General features: G+C 37.0%; 1 protein-coding gene across 16 annotated transcripts in view; it reads left to right on the forward strand.

The window, feature by feature from the left end:
- Positions 1 to 20,841, forward strand: part of Robo2 (roundabout guidance receptor 2) — a 1,551,815-nt gene that overhangs the window by 1,373,261 nt on the left and 157,713 nt on the right. For all 16 annotated transcript variants that reach the window (XM_048422498.3, XM_085685684.2, XM_085685682.2 and 13 more), the window contains one exon: positions 20,002 to 20,159. In XM_048422498.3, coding sequence (XP_048278455.1) covers positions 20,002 to 20,159 — 158 coding nt within the window. The remainder of the gene's footprint in view (positions 1 to 20,001; positions 20,160 to 20,841) is intronic.

Below are 20,841 nucleotides of genomic sequence, written 5' to 3' on the forward strand. Positions count from 1 at the left end.
TAAGCATTGGGAACAAACATTGTTTACCAAAATTTAAATTTTACAAAATTCTTACTGTTCAAAATTAGGTACAGCTTTGCTTATTGCTAGATTAAAGTTATTCTTTATGTTTGTATCAATTACCAAGTTTTTAAAATTATTTATCTATTTTATTGATGTTTTGGTTGCATGGATGTCGGTGTGAAAGTGTCAGATCCTCTGAAACTGGAGTTACTGACAGTTGTGAGCTACCATATGGGTGCTGGGAACTGAACCCAGATTCTCTGGAAGAGCAGCCAGTGTCCTTTACCACTGAGTCACCTCTGCAGCCTAAAGACAAATTTTTTGTTTAAAACCCTTAACCCTGTTGCTTCACATGCTATTACTGAGAAATTCTGTCAAAAACCAGATGAATAGGTCATTCTCCTAAATTAATTACAATCAAAATTGATGACCCAAATACTTTTTAAATGTCTTTAGACAAGTGTTAGCTGTATTAGCCGGGTTGCTTTATTTTGCTGGTACAAACCATAAATACATATTGTATCAGCAAAATATTTTACTATGCCAATATTTGCATTTTAATCTGATTGATCTACAAATGTTCTTATATGGTTATGTAGTCAATGAATAGAATTTTTATTGTGAAAAGAAATATGTTTTATAAGAAATAATAAAATATTTCCATTGATCTCCTGCTCGATTAGGGAAAACCATGAGAATGAATGAATATTTACTCTAGGTAAAGGGTGCCATAAATGCCAAAAAGTACTTAGTCTTCATTATTTTTGACACCTTAAACACTATATAAAGTAAATTCCTATTTTGAAGATAAACTGGTAGAAGCTTTGAAAAGACAAATGACACCAATTTTAAGCTACATTATTAGTTAATTATATATTTTTTGTAACAGGATCTGACTCTGTAGCCCTGACTGGCCCAAAAATCACTATGTTGATTAGTCTGACCACAAATTCAAAGAGATTCTCCTATTTCTGAATATATATGTTGGTTTAGCTTATCAGCTCATACAGTTAAATATCTCCATGTATTTAGCTCACTCACGGTCAAAAAATTCAAAGAAAACACAATAATATACACAGCCCTGACACTCTGTGTATATTCCATCTTTACTTGACTTATTTTTTAACTCTATTACTTTTTAATATTTATTTGTTTTAAGGAGGCCGCTTGTTTGTCCTGGCTGTCCAGAACTGAAATAACCACACGAAACTGTATTAATTAAATCACTGCTTCACCCATTAGCTCTAGCTTCTTACTGGCTAACTCTTACATCTTAACTTAACCCATTTCTATTAATCTGTATATCACCACAAAGTTGTGGTCTACCAGCAAAGTTTCAACATGTCTTTCTCAGGCGGTTGCTCCATGGTATCTCTCTGACTCTGCCTCCTTCCTCCTGGCATTCCATTTAGTTCTCCCTACCAAGCTCTGTTCTATTATTATCTTTACTCCTTTACTCTATGATTGTCTGTACTCTTGTCAATACTCCTTTTGCTCTCTATCCCAAGCCTATATGCATTTCTTAAACGTACTGTGACCTGCTCAGAGATTTGTTTGTTTGTATCCGAATCTCTCTTTATTGCATATCTGTAATCATTTTCTGATCAGGAACACCTTTTTATTTTTTAAATGCTAGGAGGGCATGGCTAGGACCAAGACCATGGCCCTGTCTGTTGAATCCACACTGTCCAACATGATGGAGGCATTTTCTCAGTCTCTGAGAGTCATGCTCAGCACCCTCACTCCAGGGGTGCAGCGGGTATACATAGCCCTGAAGTAATTTGTGACACAGTGCTCCAGGACCCTATTTAAATGTTCCATAACTGGACCAGCATGACCCAGGAGCCACAGAGTTTTTGCTGTGAATGCTGAGTAAGAAAGCCTTCTCTTAAATGAACCATACCTCTGCTTGTTGCAAGCAAACAGAATCCACCTGAGACAATGCTGCTACGAAGAAACCATGCTTGACTCTATTCTTTTGTTTGTCTAGAATCTTTAAGAAACAAAACAAACAAAAACAAAAAAACTTTCTCTAATCTACATGGGCAGTAGAAAAAGACAAGATCTCCTGAGTAAAGCACAGGGACCATGGGAGAGGGTTGCAGGGGAGAAAAGAGGAAAGTAGGGGAGCAGGATAAAAAATGTATAGCTCAATAAAATCAATTAAAAAAAAGAAAAAAAACTTTCTCCAATTATATGTGGAAATTCTTGCCACACATTGGTAAATGGAGAATGCTGATTCATTTTTTCAGCCACCCAGACCCAAATAATCACACAGAAACACTATTTATTACAACACTGTTTGGCCAATAGCTTTTACATTTTAAATTAGCCCACTTTTATTAATCTATGTATCACCATGAGGCTGTGGCCTACTGGTAAGGTTCCAGTGTCTGTCTCCTTCAGCAGCTACAAGGCATCTCCCTGACTCCATCTACTCTCTGTATATATCTCTGTTCAGATTTCCTGCCTGGCTTTACTCTACTGAGTCTTGGCTGAAACAGCTTTACTCAACAACCAATAAAGGTAACACATATACAGAAAGACATCCTACATCAAAATGAAATTAATTTGGTAGAAAGATATGTGTCAGGCGAGGTATACTAGAAGAGATGAAGTGGGAGTAGATGGTAGATTTGCTGTAAATATATTGTATACATGTATGAAATTCCCAAATAATAAGTTACAAAGAGATAGGAATAGGTGAAGAGGCAATCTTTCCTTATTTATAATTGCAAAAACCCATAAAAATTTGATTTGTATATGAGCCAATAGCAGTAAGGTTATGCATATTTTCCAGATTTTTTCCTTTTTTTTATTTTTCCATTCAAAAATTTACACTTCATCACCTCCTCCCATTCCTCTCTCACTTCCCCACTCACCCTCCTCCCTCTCCCTCCCTCCTTAAGAGAGGGCAGAGAATCCTGCCCTGTGGGAAGTCCAAGGCCCTCCCCCTCTACACCTAGGCCTAGGAAGCTTTGCATCCAAATAGACTAGGGTTCCAAAAAGCCAGTACAGGTAATAGAGTCTGTTCCCAGTGCCTTTATCAATGGCTTCTCAGTCAGTCAGCCCCCATTGTCAGCCACATTCAGAGAATCCGGTTTGATCACATGATCATTCAGCATTCAGTCCCGGTTCAGCTGGATATGGTAAGCTACCATTAGAACAGGCACACTGTCGCAGTGGTTGGACCAACCTCTCGTGGTCCAGACTTCCTTGCTCATCTTCTCCCTACTTCTGCCTTTCAACTGAATTTTGGGAGCTCAGTCCGTGGCTCTGATGAGGGTCTCTGTCTCTATCTCCATCTGTCGCAGGACGAAGACTCTATGGTGATATTCGAGATAAACATCAGTGTGATAGTGGGGCAAAGACAGTTCAGGCACCCTCTCCTCTACTGTCCAAGGACCTAACTGGGGATATCCCCGTGGACACCTTGGTGTTGGATGAGTCCAAACCACAGCCGGTGACTATGCGATTCTGCATGCAAGAGACCTTGGTGGTAGAGAGTCAGGGGCCTCACAACAGACAAATATGCCATGCGGGTAAAGTTTGAGTGAAGAGTTTTATTCAGGTAAAGGGGATAGGGGAGGGAAGAGAAAGAGAGAGAGAGAGAGAGAGAGAGAGAGAGAGAGAGAGAGAGAGAGAGAGAGAGAGAGAGAGAGAAAGAGAGAGAGAACTGTTTGCCTGTTGAGAAGAACACTGGAAATAGGGTGGGAGTAGGCAGAGTTCTTAAAGGGACCTTAGCATTGTGTATAGACTAAGTAGTGATATGGCAGCCATAGGATCCTGGGTTGGCCAACGTGCTGTCTGAGTGCATCCTGCCAGGTGCCAGGTGCCAGTGTAATGCCTGAATCTTAACATTCCCATCTTTTCTTTATTTTAAAACATTGGGGAAATTAAAGGGAATAGCAGGTGGGACAGGGATGGTTTGCAAGGTTCCCAAAACTTATTCTTGCTGATCTGGGGTATCTATCATCTTTGGGGACCCGAAAAAGTTGGGATGCTGGCTACAATGGCATGTTGGAGTAGCAGACTGTTTTCACTCTGTTGTCCAGGCTTTGTGGAACCACCTGGCAGCTTTTGTACCTGGCAAGATGTTGGCATAACAGAGGACAAGGTTAAGTTTGGGAAAAAATATTCTTTAGGTCCTGATAATTGGTAGGGCATGTCAAGACCAGGGAAGGGTGGTGGAAGCTTTGGCTGTTGATTGACAGTGCTTATCTGTAGTTCAACTCATCTGTTCAAAAGGAATCCAAGTCGACTTCCTAGAACTTGCAAGAATTCTTTGACTTTGTGAAAACATAAGTTTTAGACAGATTAGTCAGTATCATTATGATCACTCTGCTTCGGCTTTTGTTCTTATGAAGAAATGTACTGTATCAAATCAAGCTCGTATTAGAAATTTATTCACATGAAAATGTTCATCATGAATTTTGAATTAAAAATAGACTTAGCCTAGTGTTTGAAATCCCCATCTCACAGTATGGTGCAATACTTATTATAATGAAGACCTTAGTCACCAAGTTATATTATCTTTAATACACGTTGATTATTAGGTTACAGATTCATAAAACATATTCATTTTCTCTAATTTTCCATCACAATATTTTTAAAGTGTTTTCTAGAATAAAAATGATCTATTTTTATTCTTGCCTCCTGTTCATTCATAATTAACAGAATAAAATTAAGAATCTTGAAATTTATGTCTTTTCATTCATAAAGTTTTCTCCCTTACAGGATCATTATTATATTCACTTCATGAAAATTTGGTCTTGTAGTATGCACGTGTCTAATTCATCTACTAGGAAATTGAAATATTTTAAAGTGGAGGTTCAGTACATGATCTTTAAAGGTTTTTCTTTTGGTCATGATAAGAAATAAGATATCCTAAATTTTCAGTACTGTAGGAATTGTGTAAAATTTGTGAATTAGGTATTAAGTTAAAAATAAGAAACTGCTGACATTCCATGGAAGACTGTAGACTGGAACATAATTATTCTGTTTTATGAACACTATTTTCATTGTTAAAACAAACATTTCTCATACATTGAGTGAGTACAACTTGGAACTGCAGAAGAACTTTCTGCTATGGATGAATAATAAGTATTTTTTTCACATTTAATAAGAAAAAGTGCAATTTGTAATTCCTCTTTTTATTCAATAAAAATCTCAAGTTTGGAAATGTAAGAGTAAAAAAATTGAAATTTCTTTTTCTATTTCTGGAGTTGGCTTATATTTTATTTAAGCCAGTTAGGTAATGAGCTAACTGCCTTACTAACTTACCTAACTGCCTTAAATGAAACAAGGTATATGCATCAGAGGGGAAAAGTAGGAATGTGACACATTGTTCCTGCCTCGTCTTCAGATTATGGAGATTAGAAAGGCTAATCAGATATACAAGTAACTTGATACTTGAAATTTTACTTTAAAAAATTGGCAGTAAATATTGGGGGGGGACGCAGACTCTTTGCTAGGTGGAATGAAGAAGATAGAAAGAAGATCAAGAAAGTCACTTGTCTTTCTAATAGAGAGATCTCTATGTGTTGGAAAAAGAATGAAGCAGGAGAGATGGTTACTATAAATGAGAGGGTATATCTTAAAATGAAATGCAGGGCAGCACAGATTCTCATGTTTTTTTAAAAAAAAATGCACTGAAGAATGCTTTGCAAAGTTTTACAAAGAAGTATAATTAGGTTTGTTAAATAAAACCTGCTGTATGAGAATGGAATATAGGATGACCCATATCTAAAAGAGTTTTCAATCAACTGCCATACAGCCAAAGAGATGGTGTGTCAAATTATATGAAAAGAATGGAGGCATCCAAACAGACAGACTATGGAGGTGAGAGGACCTTGGACTTCCCACAGGGCAGGGAACCCTGACTGCTCTTTGGACTGCAGAGGGAAGAGGATGGGGAATGGGGGGAAAAGGAGGGAAATGGAAGGAGCTGAAAATTTTTAATAATAATAATAAATAAAAGTTTAAAAAAAGAATGGAGGCAAAAAGTGGAATCAGGAAGCATGCCACCATTAGAGGTCCTCACTAATGCACTATCTCTATCTGATATAGGTGTATGTGTGTGTGTGTGTGTGTGTGTGTGTGTGTGTGTGTGTGTGTGTGTGTGTATGTGTGTGTGTGTATGTGTGTGTGTATGTGTGTGTGTGTGTATGTGTGTGTGTGTGTGTACGTACAAAAAGGATGGAAGAAGAAATGACTCATTGAACAATTTTTATTTGATGGTACCAGGTACTATCATGAAAGATTAAAGACAAAAAGAAGACCCCAATATTGGTCATATTAAATCCAAGATTTTGAAGATATGAGGTAGGGATGTAAATGTAGGGCTAAAGTCCTAGGAAAGCTTGGTGCTGAAGACTGACTTTCTTAGGGCATCCGCATGAAGGCAGAGCTACAAGTCATTAAGTGAGAAGAAAATGCAAAGCTAGGATACTCATTTTCAGTGAACTGACTGTTTTGAGACTAGGAAGTTTCAGGTGCTGTATACAGCTGAGTAATGGCTAATGGGAATAAAATATAGAAAACGTTCTAGAACATAGTAAGGAATGCACAGTGTTAAAAATATGTATTTTATCCAATTATTTAATGGTAATGATTTCAGAAAAGAAGATTGTGTGGAGGAAAGACACAATATATGTTAGAAAGTTTTGGCATAATAATTCTATCGACCAAGGAATTACAATGACTCAAGTACCAGAGACGAACTATGTAAAATAATTGCGACTGCATAATAAATCGAAGTCATTTCTTAGATAATTTTAATTGCCAACAGCCTCCTGAATCTCACAAAGAGTTGTATTTTGTAGTAAAGGTGATCTATTGTAATCACGAATGTTACTCTCTTGTACTGTATGAGAATCTAATTTAACTTTTACATCAGCGGCATTGAAAGAGAAACACTTAGTGAAAGTGTTTTAGTGTTTTAGCATTATGCCAATTGACTTTATGCTTCTAATAACTACTGTCTGCTCTGGTTCCTTTCATGGCACACACCTTTAATCCCAGCAACCAGAGGCAGAGACAGGCAGATGTCTATGAGTTTGAGGCCATTCTGTTCTATATAGTATGTTCTAGGAAAACCAGGGCTACACAGACAAATTCTGACAGCTCCCTCCGCCAAAAAAAAAAAAAAAAAAAAAAAGAAAGGAGAGGAAAAAATAGAAACTCTGCATCAAAATACATAACTAAATAGTGAACCTGTCTCCTTTTTGTATATGTTTTAACAAGTTTTAACTAAGGCTTTCAAAGATGACTTTATAACAAACCCAAAGATTAGAAGTCAAAATTCAACTTATTGCTAAAGAAATGACTCACCCAACGTTCAGTTGACAGTTTAAGGTGAACTATAGGCATTTTATATGTCTGACATCAACTATCATCTTATAAAATAACTATACAAAGATACTCAATAATATCACTAAACTTTATCTGTACACATATACATAATTTTACTTCTTTTTTAATCTATGTTTGTTTTTGAGAAATGGTCTCATGTGTACTAGGGTACCTAGAACTTACTATATAGTCCAAGGATGGTCTTAAATTCCTGATCATCCTGCCTTCTGCTCCTGAGTGCTGGGATTGCAGGAAGGCAGCATCTTGCTAGCGCTCTACTAACTCATTTATGTAAAAATCAAATGTTTGCTTTATATTTGAAACTATATAACTTATAGGAATATCAAAGGGAATAAAGTAACTTTTAAATAATGTTTGGAAAGGGTTTTTATATATCTTCTAGAGAAAACTTCACTAATAAATTTTTCTGTGGTGATAATCTTTTATACATTTTAAAGAGAAGTCACTTCAATTTTCATTTGCATATTTTAAGTACATTCATAGATTCCATATATAATATATATTAAATGGAAAAGAATAAAATTATTTGTATAAATAAACATTGGTTTTAAAAGTATCTGTTGATAGTAAACATATGTGATGTTCTCAAGTCTTTCTCAAGTTTAGCAGAGTCAGTTCTTTCTCTGTGGGTTGTTGACTAAGTTCTCCTGTGTGACATTAGGAAACACTTGGTAATCCTGGCCATCTCAGTCCCCTGAGTTCTTCTTCTGTCCGCCCATGGAGGCCTTTTACTGATGTTAAATGAAAAAAAAAAAAAACTTAACAAGAAATTCTATGAGTTTGCATCCTGTCTTATAATGATTAAATAAATAAGGTGCATCTTGATCAGGATTATGGGAAGGTCGTTCACCATCCCAAATATGTTGTATTGATTTATGTATTGAGGGGACCAACTGTTCTGTGAAGTTACATTTTTGTCTTCCCAAGTGACTCCTGATAGAAGCTGAATTTCCAGACCCTTGTCCCAGCTCTATGGCTTAAATCCAGCTGGGGTAAACAGTTTTGAAAACACCCTTACTCAACAGACATTTTTTCCCTTTAATTGTATTATACGACATTAGTGACACATATTTATAATTAATAAATGCACTCACAAGGTTTAAAAGAAAGAAGAAAAGGCAAAGCAGATGTGGGGAAATTTTTTGCTCTCATTCTTTGTTTCCCAAGATTGTGTTTCTCTGGTGGAATGTGTTATTACTGGTTTCTTCTGTGTCTTCTTAACGTTTGTGGACATGCAAGCACATTCCAGTATGTTTATTTTCTTCTTGCCCTTTATTAACACAATTCCCCACCACACACTGAGACTCCCTCTTCCTCAGAGTCGTGTCTGACAGCATTTCCCTTCTTTGTATTTGTTCTCAGATAATTCAAATTTTTTTCTGGTTGTGCAGTCTGAGTTCTTTATAGAATATTTTAGACATCTTAAACATGGTAAAAAAAATATCGTTTTAAAATATTTCATACCCCCAAATATGCTATAAAATGCTCAGAATCAGTAGAAAGTGCAGTCTGTAGTTGTGGAATAATAAAAATGAATAATTAAATGATAAAATATTTCTTTTACCTAATATAAATAGCTACAATTAGAACTGTTTGAAAATAAAATAATGAATATATAATCTATTTGGTATCAATTAACCAAAATTAAATTAAATATTGTACAAAAATCACTTTTAAGAAATTAGCCTGCTTGTAACGTCTTGAGGAAAAGATACACTTTTAGTAAAAGGAACTACAGAAATTCTGATCCTTTAGTACCTTGCAGTGTAAATAATCACTTGAATGTCTTTGTCCTAAATTATATTTCATATATCAATGCAAGCTCTCATAATAGTGACTTGTACTAATTATCTTCTTCTGTTTGTAATTGCATGATATTTGGAGAAATTCAACCTGAACCGTATCCACCAATAAATCTAGAGTAATTCGGTGCTTTAGACATATCTACCACTTCATCTTTGATCTCTCTGCCCTAATATTCAACTGTTAATGACTAAGGACCTCCTTCTTGCTTCAAAAATTATCCACTTTCAAGGATAAATATTACAGGGCCTAAGTCATCACATCTACCCACACTAACCTTAGAAATAAGGAAAATGTGATTGAGCCCTACTTAAAACCTGCAGAGAATTACACAACACAGAAGTGGGCTCCACCAAGTTTAACCTAGGTGAATTTGAAAATATGGTAGCTGGGAAGAGGCACATTCCTGATAGCTGAGAGAGGTGAACAGATTTCCTTTTGTGGTCCCCTGGGCAAAGAGTTGGCCCTGAACTCTTGATGGCTCCCACTGTGCTGTACCTCACCAATAAATATCACATAAATTAAAAAACCATTGCAGTTTTTTATTAAAACATTTATTTTTAAAAATAATAACTTTTGTAAAAACACATGACATGCTCATAGGGTCACTCAATATGCATTATGCTTTGAGACAACTGTATTTGTGTCTAGTATCAGTTTGTTTTCACAGAATAGAGGAGAGACTTGTGGGAAGGGTGAATTTAACATGAATACAGTGAGAAATTCTCATAGGTAAACAAAAGTTGTCACGTACATTGTGTTTCTGTCACTCTGGTGACGCAAGATCAGTTTTCTCTAGTAATGAAAGCGTGGTCTTCTAGCATTTGCATTCAGAGAAAGTGCTGAGCTGTGCTCATTGCTTCCCCTCTCCTGTTTAGCTGTCAAAACACGGTGGTGCTTTGGGGGATTTACAGTAGATGAGGAGTGAGACCGCTCCATGTTAACTGTGGCATGCAGGAATCATTTGGTGGTGGAGGCGGGAGGATAATCTGTAAGTCTTTGGAATAGAGTTGGGCTGTGTAAGAGCTTTTTTTTTTTTCTCTCATCAGCCAATTTAAAAATAAACATGGTACATTCTGAGTTAGGAAACACGTCCAACCCCTTGTCATGTAGTCATCAAATTGTACATTTCCTGAAGAATCTCAGATGTCAGACTGCATCTGTTTCAGCAACATTCATGAGAACGTAGAGGAATGCGATTTTGCGATGTGGACATATGCAAATCTCAGTATTGGATGGGTCATATTCACGACTCTGCCGACATGCGGCGCTTGATTCTCGAAGTAATAGAAATTCAAACCTCATCGCATGAACTTTGGTGCGCTCCCTGGTTTTGTACAACAGACAAAAGTAACCAGTCTACTCCCCAAATTTTCACTTTTAAGTAAAAGAATAATACTGTTCCTTACATGTCTTCTCATTAGCAGACATTGGGACAGTCATTATAAAATGTTAAACTGATGAAACAATAGATAGTATCAATCAATATCAATTCAAACTGAAAGTCCAAGGAGGCATTATGCTATATGTCTCTCTCATTCGAAATCTGTTAGTCTCACGTGCAGGTGAGAAGATAAAGCAAGAGTAGTTTAAAGGAACGTGGGTTCTTGACAAGGAAGGTTAACCTTGACCTTCTCTTTTCAACCCTCATTTCAGCAGCAGGGGTGAGATTACTTTGAGACCCTGCCAATAGGTAATAAATAACACGTAAATTCCAGGACACCCTTGCACTGTAGGGTTCCCTAATGTGTAATAATCCTTAGACTATTGAGTTTATAACTCATGACATCTAGCAGTTAGTTGGCATTGTAATTCATGGAGATCATGCACATCAGAAGGCACCATGGGAGAGAATATAATAGAACAATAATTCCGTGATACTGCCGGGATAGGTTAACATGACAGGGAGATAGATACTGCGGAGGCTATGCACCTCTGTGAATGGAGCAGTGTTGGAATGCTGTAAAAGCTAATGCTTTCAGTTAGGACCAACAAGGTGGGGGGAGAGACATGATATATTGGGATCTTGCATTAAAGAGCACATTAATATTTACTTGACCCTGCTCTGCATTCCCTTCATTCAAACGGACAGTTGTGGCAAGAGGAGACAAAAGAATCCCGAACTTTGAATTTAAACATATTACTTTGAGTCATATTTAAATAACTCTAATGAATTAATTTTTATAAATATACATAAGTGATAATTGTGTCCCACATAATTTTTGATTTATTTTCTATGGTCAAAGGATAAATGCAGAGTGGTAGAGAAAAATACCTCAGCAGTGGGCATAGAATACAGCCCACCAACAGCCTGCAAGCAGCCACTATGGCACCTGCACCTTCTCTGCTTTGGCAGAAGACGTGAAACTCATGGAATAGAAACCAGGTTGAAAAACTCATATCAGACAGATGGCCACTTGTAATTATCCTGTCAATGTAAATTCTATTTTAAAAACTAGTTTGTTTACTTCCTCGTTTATTTATTTCTTCCCAAACCCACATTTTATAAAAGTAATAGGAACGATGAGAAGTGCCAAAAAGCTGGACTCTCCTTTGGGGACTATGTTGAGCTGTCTTATGTGATACTCAGTTTGTCTTTGTAGCTATAGATTTTCAACTAAAAGTACTCTTTTTTTCTAATGCTCAAAGCTATTGGTATTTTCGCTGCCCTCAATCCTCTGTGGAGAAGTGCTCAGACAGTCACTCAGGGAGAACAGATATTTAATGGGTTGTAAATTTTGTTCTGAAGTAATGCATCATCCGAACACATTTTGCTTAATACCAATGCTTCTATATGCTATCTTCCTCCTGACATAATGTATCTAGCATATTTTCTAATGTGTCAAGTTTTTATTTAGAACTTCCTGTGATTCTGTGAACATCCATATCTTATGAACAATTTTGTAGACATGGAGTCTTTAATGGAAAAAGAGAAGAAAAACTGATTAAACATTAATTAACATCAAACCACAACTTCCTCATAAGCTCATGGGTAGGGTATGCAGATCCTTGTCAAATATCAGATGCTAGGCTTTTCCAAAAATAGGACTTCCAAGTGTTGAAGTTATGCCAAGTGCTGGCTCCTTCACAGCAAAGGAAAGGAAATGATTGCCAGAGACAGGCCTGGAGTCTGCCGTGGTCAGATGTCACCAGTTTGCTGTGCCACATGTGATCCAAGAGTTTATGAATGATCTCAACACTTGGTCCCCAAGGAGAACATATGCATTACAGAGGTTACGGATACAAATTACAGAGCGCGCAATGTTTCCATGCAATTTCTAAGAATCCTTCAGCAAGTTTTAAACATTAATGGAAAACATTAAGGAAGACTTGGCACTCTTAGCAAGACTTCAAATTATACTGTGGGTGAGGACAGAGCAGGGCTAAAAAAAGGAGCGAAGAATAAAGACTTGGCTAGAAGCTTGGCGCTGGCCATTCCTCCTGCGTGAATTGTGTGTTTGTGTATTTTATTCCCAGTAGAATTCCAGGCTTCACAAAGTGCTATGACTTGAAAATGAGCAAGTCACAGGGCATCCTTGTTTATTCAACATGCTCCAATTCATACTGCTGCTTTATCTGCATCATTTGCTGAGTGAATTTGCTTATACAAGAAGCATTTCTGGAGGGGAGGGAGGACTGGTATTGTCAGCGTGCTGCCGGGATGCCAGGGTGTCCGTTTGCACAGCAGTAACAGGATGTTTCCCTACTGAGCAATTTCTTTCCCATTGCCCTTCTGTGCCTGAGAAGCCACTTATAATTTGTTCCCCAAATATAAGATTGTGTTCTGTATGTGCCTGGTAGCTGACCTGTCCTCTCTAGTCATGTTAAATGTGACTGTGTTGAATATAATGAAATATGTCTTGGAATGACAAATCCTTTGAAGGTTTGTTTTCTAGTAAAGTATAAGAAAAATAGAAATCACTGTATTGTATTATAGTGGGAAGCTTTGTGTTGTAAAGAAAAACTGACTTTAATATGAAAGGAAACTTAACCAGGAAGTTCAGAGTTGGTGCTGTGTTCAGGGCTGATTTGCTCAGGCATGCCACCAAGCAGCAATACCTTCCTTGCTCCTTCACAAGCTTCATGTGAAGATTACTTACCCTCAAAGCATGTCTGCCCACAATAACCTCAGAGAAACAGCAAGCTTTGCTCAGAGATGTAAGAAGAACCAAGAGTTTCATACATGTTGGAAGGTGTTGACCTTCGATGGGATATGGTGGCGGTGATTAAGAAAACACTGTGTCTCATTTATGAGTATTTACCAGTGGTCACTCCATATGTTTTCTATAGTTGATTGAAATTCATTGTTCTGTCTGATAATCTATGTCATCATTTTTGGTACTTGCACAAAATCTACTGTTTTCTTAATATCACAAACTGTCTGGATTTATATTAGACAAAGTGAGGAATCAAAACAAAGGCAGCATCCATTAAATCCAAGCAACTAAAACTTTTCTTCGCAAAGTCATTTTAAAATTAAAATGAAAACACTGAAGTCTACACTAAATGATAGAAAGATTGCAATACACATCTTTGGATATATGGTTCAATCAACCAGTGAGCGATACATGATTAATTCTTAAGTGGTCCTTCCATAAGGAAGCATTGGAAGAATACCTTCTCCAGTTTATACTTTTTAAGTATATAAAAAAAAATTTCTTGTGAAGCAGTTGGGAACTGACAATCAATGATCAGTTGCAGTAGAAATGAATAAGCAAAGTCAGAGAACAAAGAGGTAGCCAAGAGATACCTCTGACAGGAAGAACTTCATGCTCTAATGTAAACTGATAATTAGTTGAATTAGTTGTTCCTCTGTATACCTAGGATACGAGAGTTAGAGATATATCTGTTGCAAGTCTGGAGATATAATTAGAGACATGGTTCTAAGCAATATCTGAAATTGTCCTAAGGAGACAATTTAACTTTAACCTTATGGTAGTATGAATCATAATCAATCTCATAGGTTCATATATTTGAATGTTTAATCACCAGGGAGAGGAGCTGTTTAAAAGGATTAGAAGGACTGGTAGGTGTGGCCTTGTTAGAGGAAGTGTATCTCTGGGAATGGGCTTTAAAAATGCTCACATCAGGCCAGGATGTCTCTTCTCTCTCTGCAGATCAAGGTGTAAAGTTCTCAGATACTACTCCTGCACCCATCCGTGTGCTGCCACGCTTCCTCCCATGATGATAATGGATCAAGTCTTTGAAACTGCAAGCCTGTCCCCAGTTAAATGCTTTGTCTTTTAAAATTTGCCTCAGTCATAGTATCTCTTCAGTCATTAGAATAGTGATGAAGACAAACTTCTAAAAAGTAAACAAAAATTGATAAAATCTTTTTGTTTCGGGAAACCTATAATAGCTACAATGAAGAGTTTAAAGTCATCAGATACATTTTTTGGTAATTTAAGGAAGATAGAAGCCTTCTGATTTGACAGTAATGGAGATACTAGAAATAGAGCAGAAGGTGTGAGATATTAGTTACCCCAATTACTGTCAAGATTCTAATGTTAGACACATGAGGGGTGGATTCAGGACATCTTTAGCACAAGTTCACATTACCTATAGGAAAACATGATGCCATGGTTGGCATGCAAAATGTCTTCAACAAATTGTCACTATTACTGTTAATTGTCTGTGTAATAGAGATTAAAAATTATCTTTATGTGCTCCTCTTTCTTAATCCACGAAAATGGTAGCAGTATAGAACACTGAATTCTGAGCAAATCACAACCTTTAAACATGTATCCACTTGTGATTGCTTGCAAAAAAAAGTCTTCACAAGATTGATTCCATTAGCATCCAGTTATTGAAGATTTTGGACACAGGGATTTCACAATTCCCTAATTGGGTGAAGGGAGGGAGAGAGATTTTTCTGTAATGATATAGCCACGGGTGTGGTAGAAATCTTTCTGTGAACAAACCATTGTTTTCCTGTACATAACAATAATGAAGGTCATGGCTGGCAAATATATGTACACATATGAGTGCACACTGATACATGCACACCCATCCCTCTCACACACACACATGCACTCCCAAACAAACACACACCCAAAGACTTGAAAGTAGAAGAACTAGTTGAGAAATGGAAGGGGAGGGAAATGGAAGAGACAGAATAATGGACAGAGTGAATACATTAAGTACAGACATGAAAATATCGAAATGAAACCCATTATTATATATGATATACATATGCTCCTAAAATATGATGTTTTTACAGTAAAGAATACCCTGGAAGCTAGAGTTGTAGCTGAGTGATCGTTAGCATGTGTGAGGTCTTGAGTTCCATTCTCAGCGTTTAAAATGGCAAAACAGCCCATAATTTCCGGGTGTGATTCTACGCAAGACAGAAAGCACTCTCTTTCTAAGTGTTGTGGTTCACTGAGACTTCATATTGGAAAGTTAAACTGTGTGCTAGAAACTTGAATTCAGGCTTCTGTAGAGAAATTGGTGGTGGCGGTGGTGCAGCTTTTACAGCCCTTGTACAATGCACACACTGGGTGATGTTCTGCGTGCAGCAGGCACGTGTTCAGTCTTCTCTTACCTTTGGCTTGAGACCACTGTCATTCAAGTTTATCATTATAATTCCTTTTTAGATTACTGTTCTCATGAGCAATTTAGTTTGCTTAGGATGGCTTTCTCTATTCCCTGGTCTGCATGACTACTTTTATCAGTAACATTTTCAGACTTTACATTGCTAATGATCCTGGGTGTACTGTTTCAGAAATGTATCTTTCAAAAGTCCATTTATTGTTCAGGCTCACCTTATTATTATTGCTAATTTATTTTAATGACCTAAGACTGAACTATCTGGATGATGATTCTAGACTAGGTTATTAAAATAAAAACCAGAGAAGTGATTACCTAAAACAAAAGAGGTAAGAGGTGGTTAGTTTAAAAAAAAAAAAAAAAAAGGAGAGGTGAGTCAGAGGAGACAAATGCACAAGATCTAAAATAATAAACTGACATCAAGTGTATATAAGATATTATATATATATACTATATAATTTATTATAGGATTCATATAATATAAAAGTAACCCGATGTTGTGTACACACCAAGACAGACTTTGATAGCAATTTGAGTCTTCAAATATTGTGAGACTGAGACTCTTTTGTTGCTGATGACTGGGCAGAAGCTGCTATCTATCTGTTTCCAACAGCTCTGATCACCGGTTAATGTGGGATGGACGAACAAAGGACAACAGAGGTGCACGGACTCTTGAGAGACTTGTACTCGGGAACCATGAATTAACTGTGTTCACCCCCAGAGCACATTGTTAACAGTCCAGAGCAAAGGTTCTGCCCAAGTCTAGGTTTGTGGACTACTGAGATTATGGGGTTTCTTGAGGAGCATGGGGACACAAAAACAAGCTAAGTCTCTCTCTCTCTCTCTCTCTCTCTCTCTCTCTCTCACACACACACACACACACACACCAAAAAAAAAAAAAATAACCACCTCATCCCAGCTGGGGTCACCACCCCAGCAAGCTGCATTTCTGGAGCTCCTTATGTGAGGTAGATCAGCATCCTGGAACTTCTTCCCTTCCCAGCTTTTTTAAAATCGTGGGGAGCCTTGTGATTTTACAATTTTCAAGCATTTCTTAAAAATTTCTGAGTTAGAGTATTTTTCTCTTTTTCCTTTTTCAGCATTTCTTGGTTATCTTAGTTCTTCATGTAGGATTGAGGCCTCCTATTTTCCTACATCCACGTGTCATTTTTTAACACCAAATGGTCAGCCCTGAAAAAAAAACACATGTAAAAAAATTAATACAGACTGAGCAGTGTGTACTTTGTGTGTGTGTGTGTGTGTGTGTGTGTGTATGTGTCCATGTGTGCATGTGTGCGTGTAACAACACTTAAATTAAAAGAGGCGATGCATTTATAAAAGATCAAAGAGGGGCATATGAGAGGACTTGGAAGATGAAAAGGTAGTGGGAAATGATGTAATTATGGTCTCAAAATAACAAAATTATTTGTTTTTTTAAAAATGTAAGTTACTTATTTCTTTTACCTTGGGAGTTTTATTTTTTCCAAAAACTAAGGAAACTTTCCACTAGAGAATACTTCATTTTGGTGGTATCGGCTGTACAACACACACCTACATAGGCAGCAAAAGAGGGGGAAAAATGAAAACTTCAGTTAAAATCTCTGTTAAACTGGCCTGTCAGAAGTAATGTGCAGTTGCTTTAAGTTTAGTTTGAATGAGACAGAGGAGACATGTTTTACCCCACAACTCAAAGCAAATGAACTGGTGTGACTGAGAACATGCGAGTTAGCTGCCTTACATGCAAACCCTAAAGAGCATATTCCAAGTTGAAGAGGGTACAGTACCAATTATACCATTATCTCACCATACTCTCTAGCGCACAGTCTGAAAGCCTAAAATTACAGATGATGTTAGATTTCTTGGCTTCATGTGCAAATTGGAGTCATTTTCCTTTTTTTTTTTTTTGAATGCATAAACACATGTTATATTGTTTCAGAGGAGCCGTCCTTATAGTTTGTTACGATATTTTTCCTCGTTTTGTTCACCAGGTCGAAGAGCTCTTTTACAAAATTTAAATTGTTACAAATGCATGTAAGACTGGTTCTGAGAATGCTTTGCAGTGATCTTCAGTACCATTTGAGCTGAGACTCTTTGCCTTGTCGTTTGTTAGGAGTCAAGATCTGGTGAAGGGCCTTCAAATGGCCAGATGTGCCATTTTGGAACAGATTGAGGGTCTGCCAAAACACCATTTGTTGCCAGGACCAGATATCATAGGGGCTTCATCACCCTGTTACCATATTTTTACACTTCTTAGCATTGCATAAATAGGCAGCTGTTCTCTATTTGGAATATAAATGAGTCACCAGCCTGCTCTCTCTGGAGGATATACCTACCAGAGGGAACCCCAGTGTTAACCCTCTCATCCCTTGTATGAATGTCAAAATGTACACCTTCCTCTCTTCCTTCAGAAGCCAGTCCTTATGCATAAATGTCACACGTCCTTTGCCTGTTAGACAAGAAGGGAAAGAAAGAAAACCTGTGCACTTCTCAGTGCTAATGTGTAACACCTGCCTTAGGAGAAAAGCATTAAATGAATCTGCTTCTAAGCTGAGAGTGAACAATTTGGAAGCTTTGCTTCTGCTCCTTCAATGAAAACAAACTTTTCTCTTACATGGCAATGATTTCATTAAGATGAAAAACTGTGTTACAGGATGTGTTATGAGAAGAAAAAAAAGAAAAGAAAACCTGAAAAGTTATTCACTTGTCTCTCTGGAGCTATTTTCAGAAGAGATTATTTTCTTTTAATTTGGAGAATAAAAATGAAGCTAGAGACTTCACACAACAAAGAAAAATGCAGAGGGCTTGATGGATGTCATAATAATAGGAAAGGGAAGGCAGCTGTCTTATCATAATCCTCAATGCCAATAGTTGTTTTCTCTAACAGACTATATGAGGCTATCTAGTGACTATATATATTTTTCAGTTCTAGAAGATATATATGTTATATACACATTTATTCATCTATATGAACATGCATCATCATCATATACATGTAAAAACAAATATTCCCCATGTGTGTACATGTACTATTGATAATGGAAGAATATATGCAGATAGATAGATTATATGGAGAGAGAGAGAGAGAATAGATATAAATTTTAGCTTTACATACTTTGAAATGAACTTTGTTTGCTAGATTGTACTATGTGCCTGAAATCACAATACTTGACATATAGGAGAATCATAGAAATCATTGATTTGAGGCCAACCTCGGCTACAAGTGAGGTTGCCTCAAAGAACACAAAACTAATTGTGTAAGACAAAACAAAGCTTGTGAGTGTTGGGATGTCAAAGAAAAGGAAAATGGATGTGATTGGGAAACACACACAGTGAAGGTAAACATCATATTAGCTAATCTCAACTCCTATTTTGAATGTTTTTACTAAAATAGTTAGGGCTACTATTTGTCAAACACACTCAGTTCTTCTCCATCTGATAGGGCATGCAAACTTCCCATCTTGCCAGCAGAAGAACTGATCAATCACACTGATAGAGGTGTGACATTTGGACATCTGACGCATGCCAAATTTTTGAAGGTTGTATCAGAGGTCCAACCTGCTGTTCTTCTTACTAATGAAAAGAGGGATGATTCAGGCTGCAGCAGTGCTGGAAGGGTATCTCTGTTCTGCATGTCATGCTTCCCAGATGTCACTTGGCAGGTGGGGATGCAGAGGGTTTAAATACAAAACCTTTGTGTGTGGGTGCTAGGGCGTTGCAAAAGTTAACAATGACTTTGCTTAGTGAAGTGTGGAAAGCTGTGAGCCCACATTCCTGTCACAAGCAAGAGAGCTTCTCAAAGTCCTCACTCCTCTTTCATTGTAGACCCAAGTGTACACATGACCATAAGCGACCTGCGTACATCTTGCTTCAGCATTATTTTATCTTAGACATTTATGGTAATGCACTCACCAACACATACCCATATACGCTTTTCTTAATAGAAAGTAGATCTACATTATGTGAAATGTATCATACCTTGCATGGTTATTACAGCTCAGAGTTAAATCATAAATGTCTTATTTCATTGATGTTTGATATATTATTGTTAAAATTGGATTTTAGAACCAGTGTATATGAATGCCTCCCCCCAGTAGCTCTTCCCCCATCAGGGACCACTTAGGTTGGGTTTGACATATTTTTCTAGTAGATATGGCTATGTGCCCTAGAAATACCCAGAATTTATCACGTGGGTAAGACTTGAAGTTAATGTTGGCAAGACAAAATGGAATAGTACCATTAAGAATATTTTTACCTGTTTTAATTTTTCTTCAGTATTGCGAGATGACTTCCGGCAAAACCCCACAGATGTGGTAGTGGCAGCTGGAGAGCCTGCAATCTTGGAGTGCCAGCCCCCGCGAGGACACCCAGAACCTACCATCTACTGGAAGAAAGATAAAGTCCGAATTGACGACAAGGAAGAGAGAATAAGTGTAAGTCCATTTACAAGAAAGTCTAGAGGCACCGAGTTTCACATCGGAATGAACTCTGTTAACATATTAATACCAAAATTGGATCTAAATGCTAATTTTACATACACCACATATTAAATTTTGGATGGGACTCAGTGAGACAATCATAAATGTCTATGTTATACTAATAATTGCACCAATTTGAATATGTAATTGTGATTTCGTAGTAGAATATTAATATCTTCACTCTCTAGAGGTTTCTAGTAGTCATTTATGCTTCATACTTTGATATTAAAATATAAATGGTAGGCATTAAGCTTACAGGCTACCTCTCATTTTATATTAGATTCAGTATTATAAAAAGAAATGAGAACTTCACTGAAATAAAATTTACATTAGATATTATTTAGTAGTTCATAATTTAGATAAAATACTGTGACTTAGAATTAATGTATTTTATTAAAAATAAATGTTTCATTTGACTAGCCATATGTTATTTTGTTGTTTGACTCTCTTTTGGGACCACCACCTGAAAATCATGACACAAGGACATCTTATTAATTATAAAAGGTTCGCTTGTCCCCATCTAGCTCTTACAACTTAAATTAACATGCTTCTATTATCTATGTTCTGCCACATAGCTTTTTTTACCTCTCCATCACTCTGTAGGACCAACTTGGTCCACATCTCACTGGCATCACCT

This window comes from Myodes glareolus, chromosome 2 (genome assembly GCF_982192425.1).
Source record: "Myodes glareolus chromosome 2, mMyoGla1.1, whole genome shotgun sequence".
NCBI lineage: Eukaryota > Metazoa > Chordata > Mammalia > Rodentia > Cricetidae > Myodes > Myodes glareolus.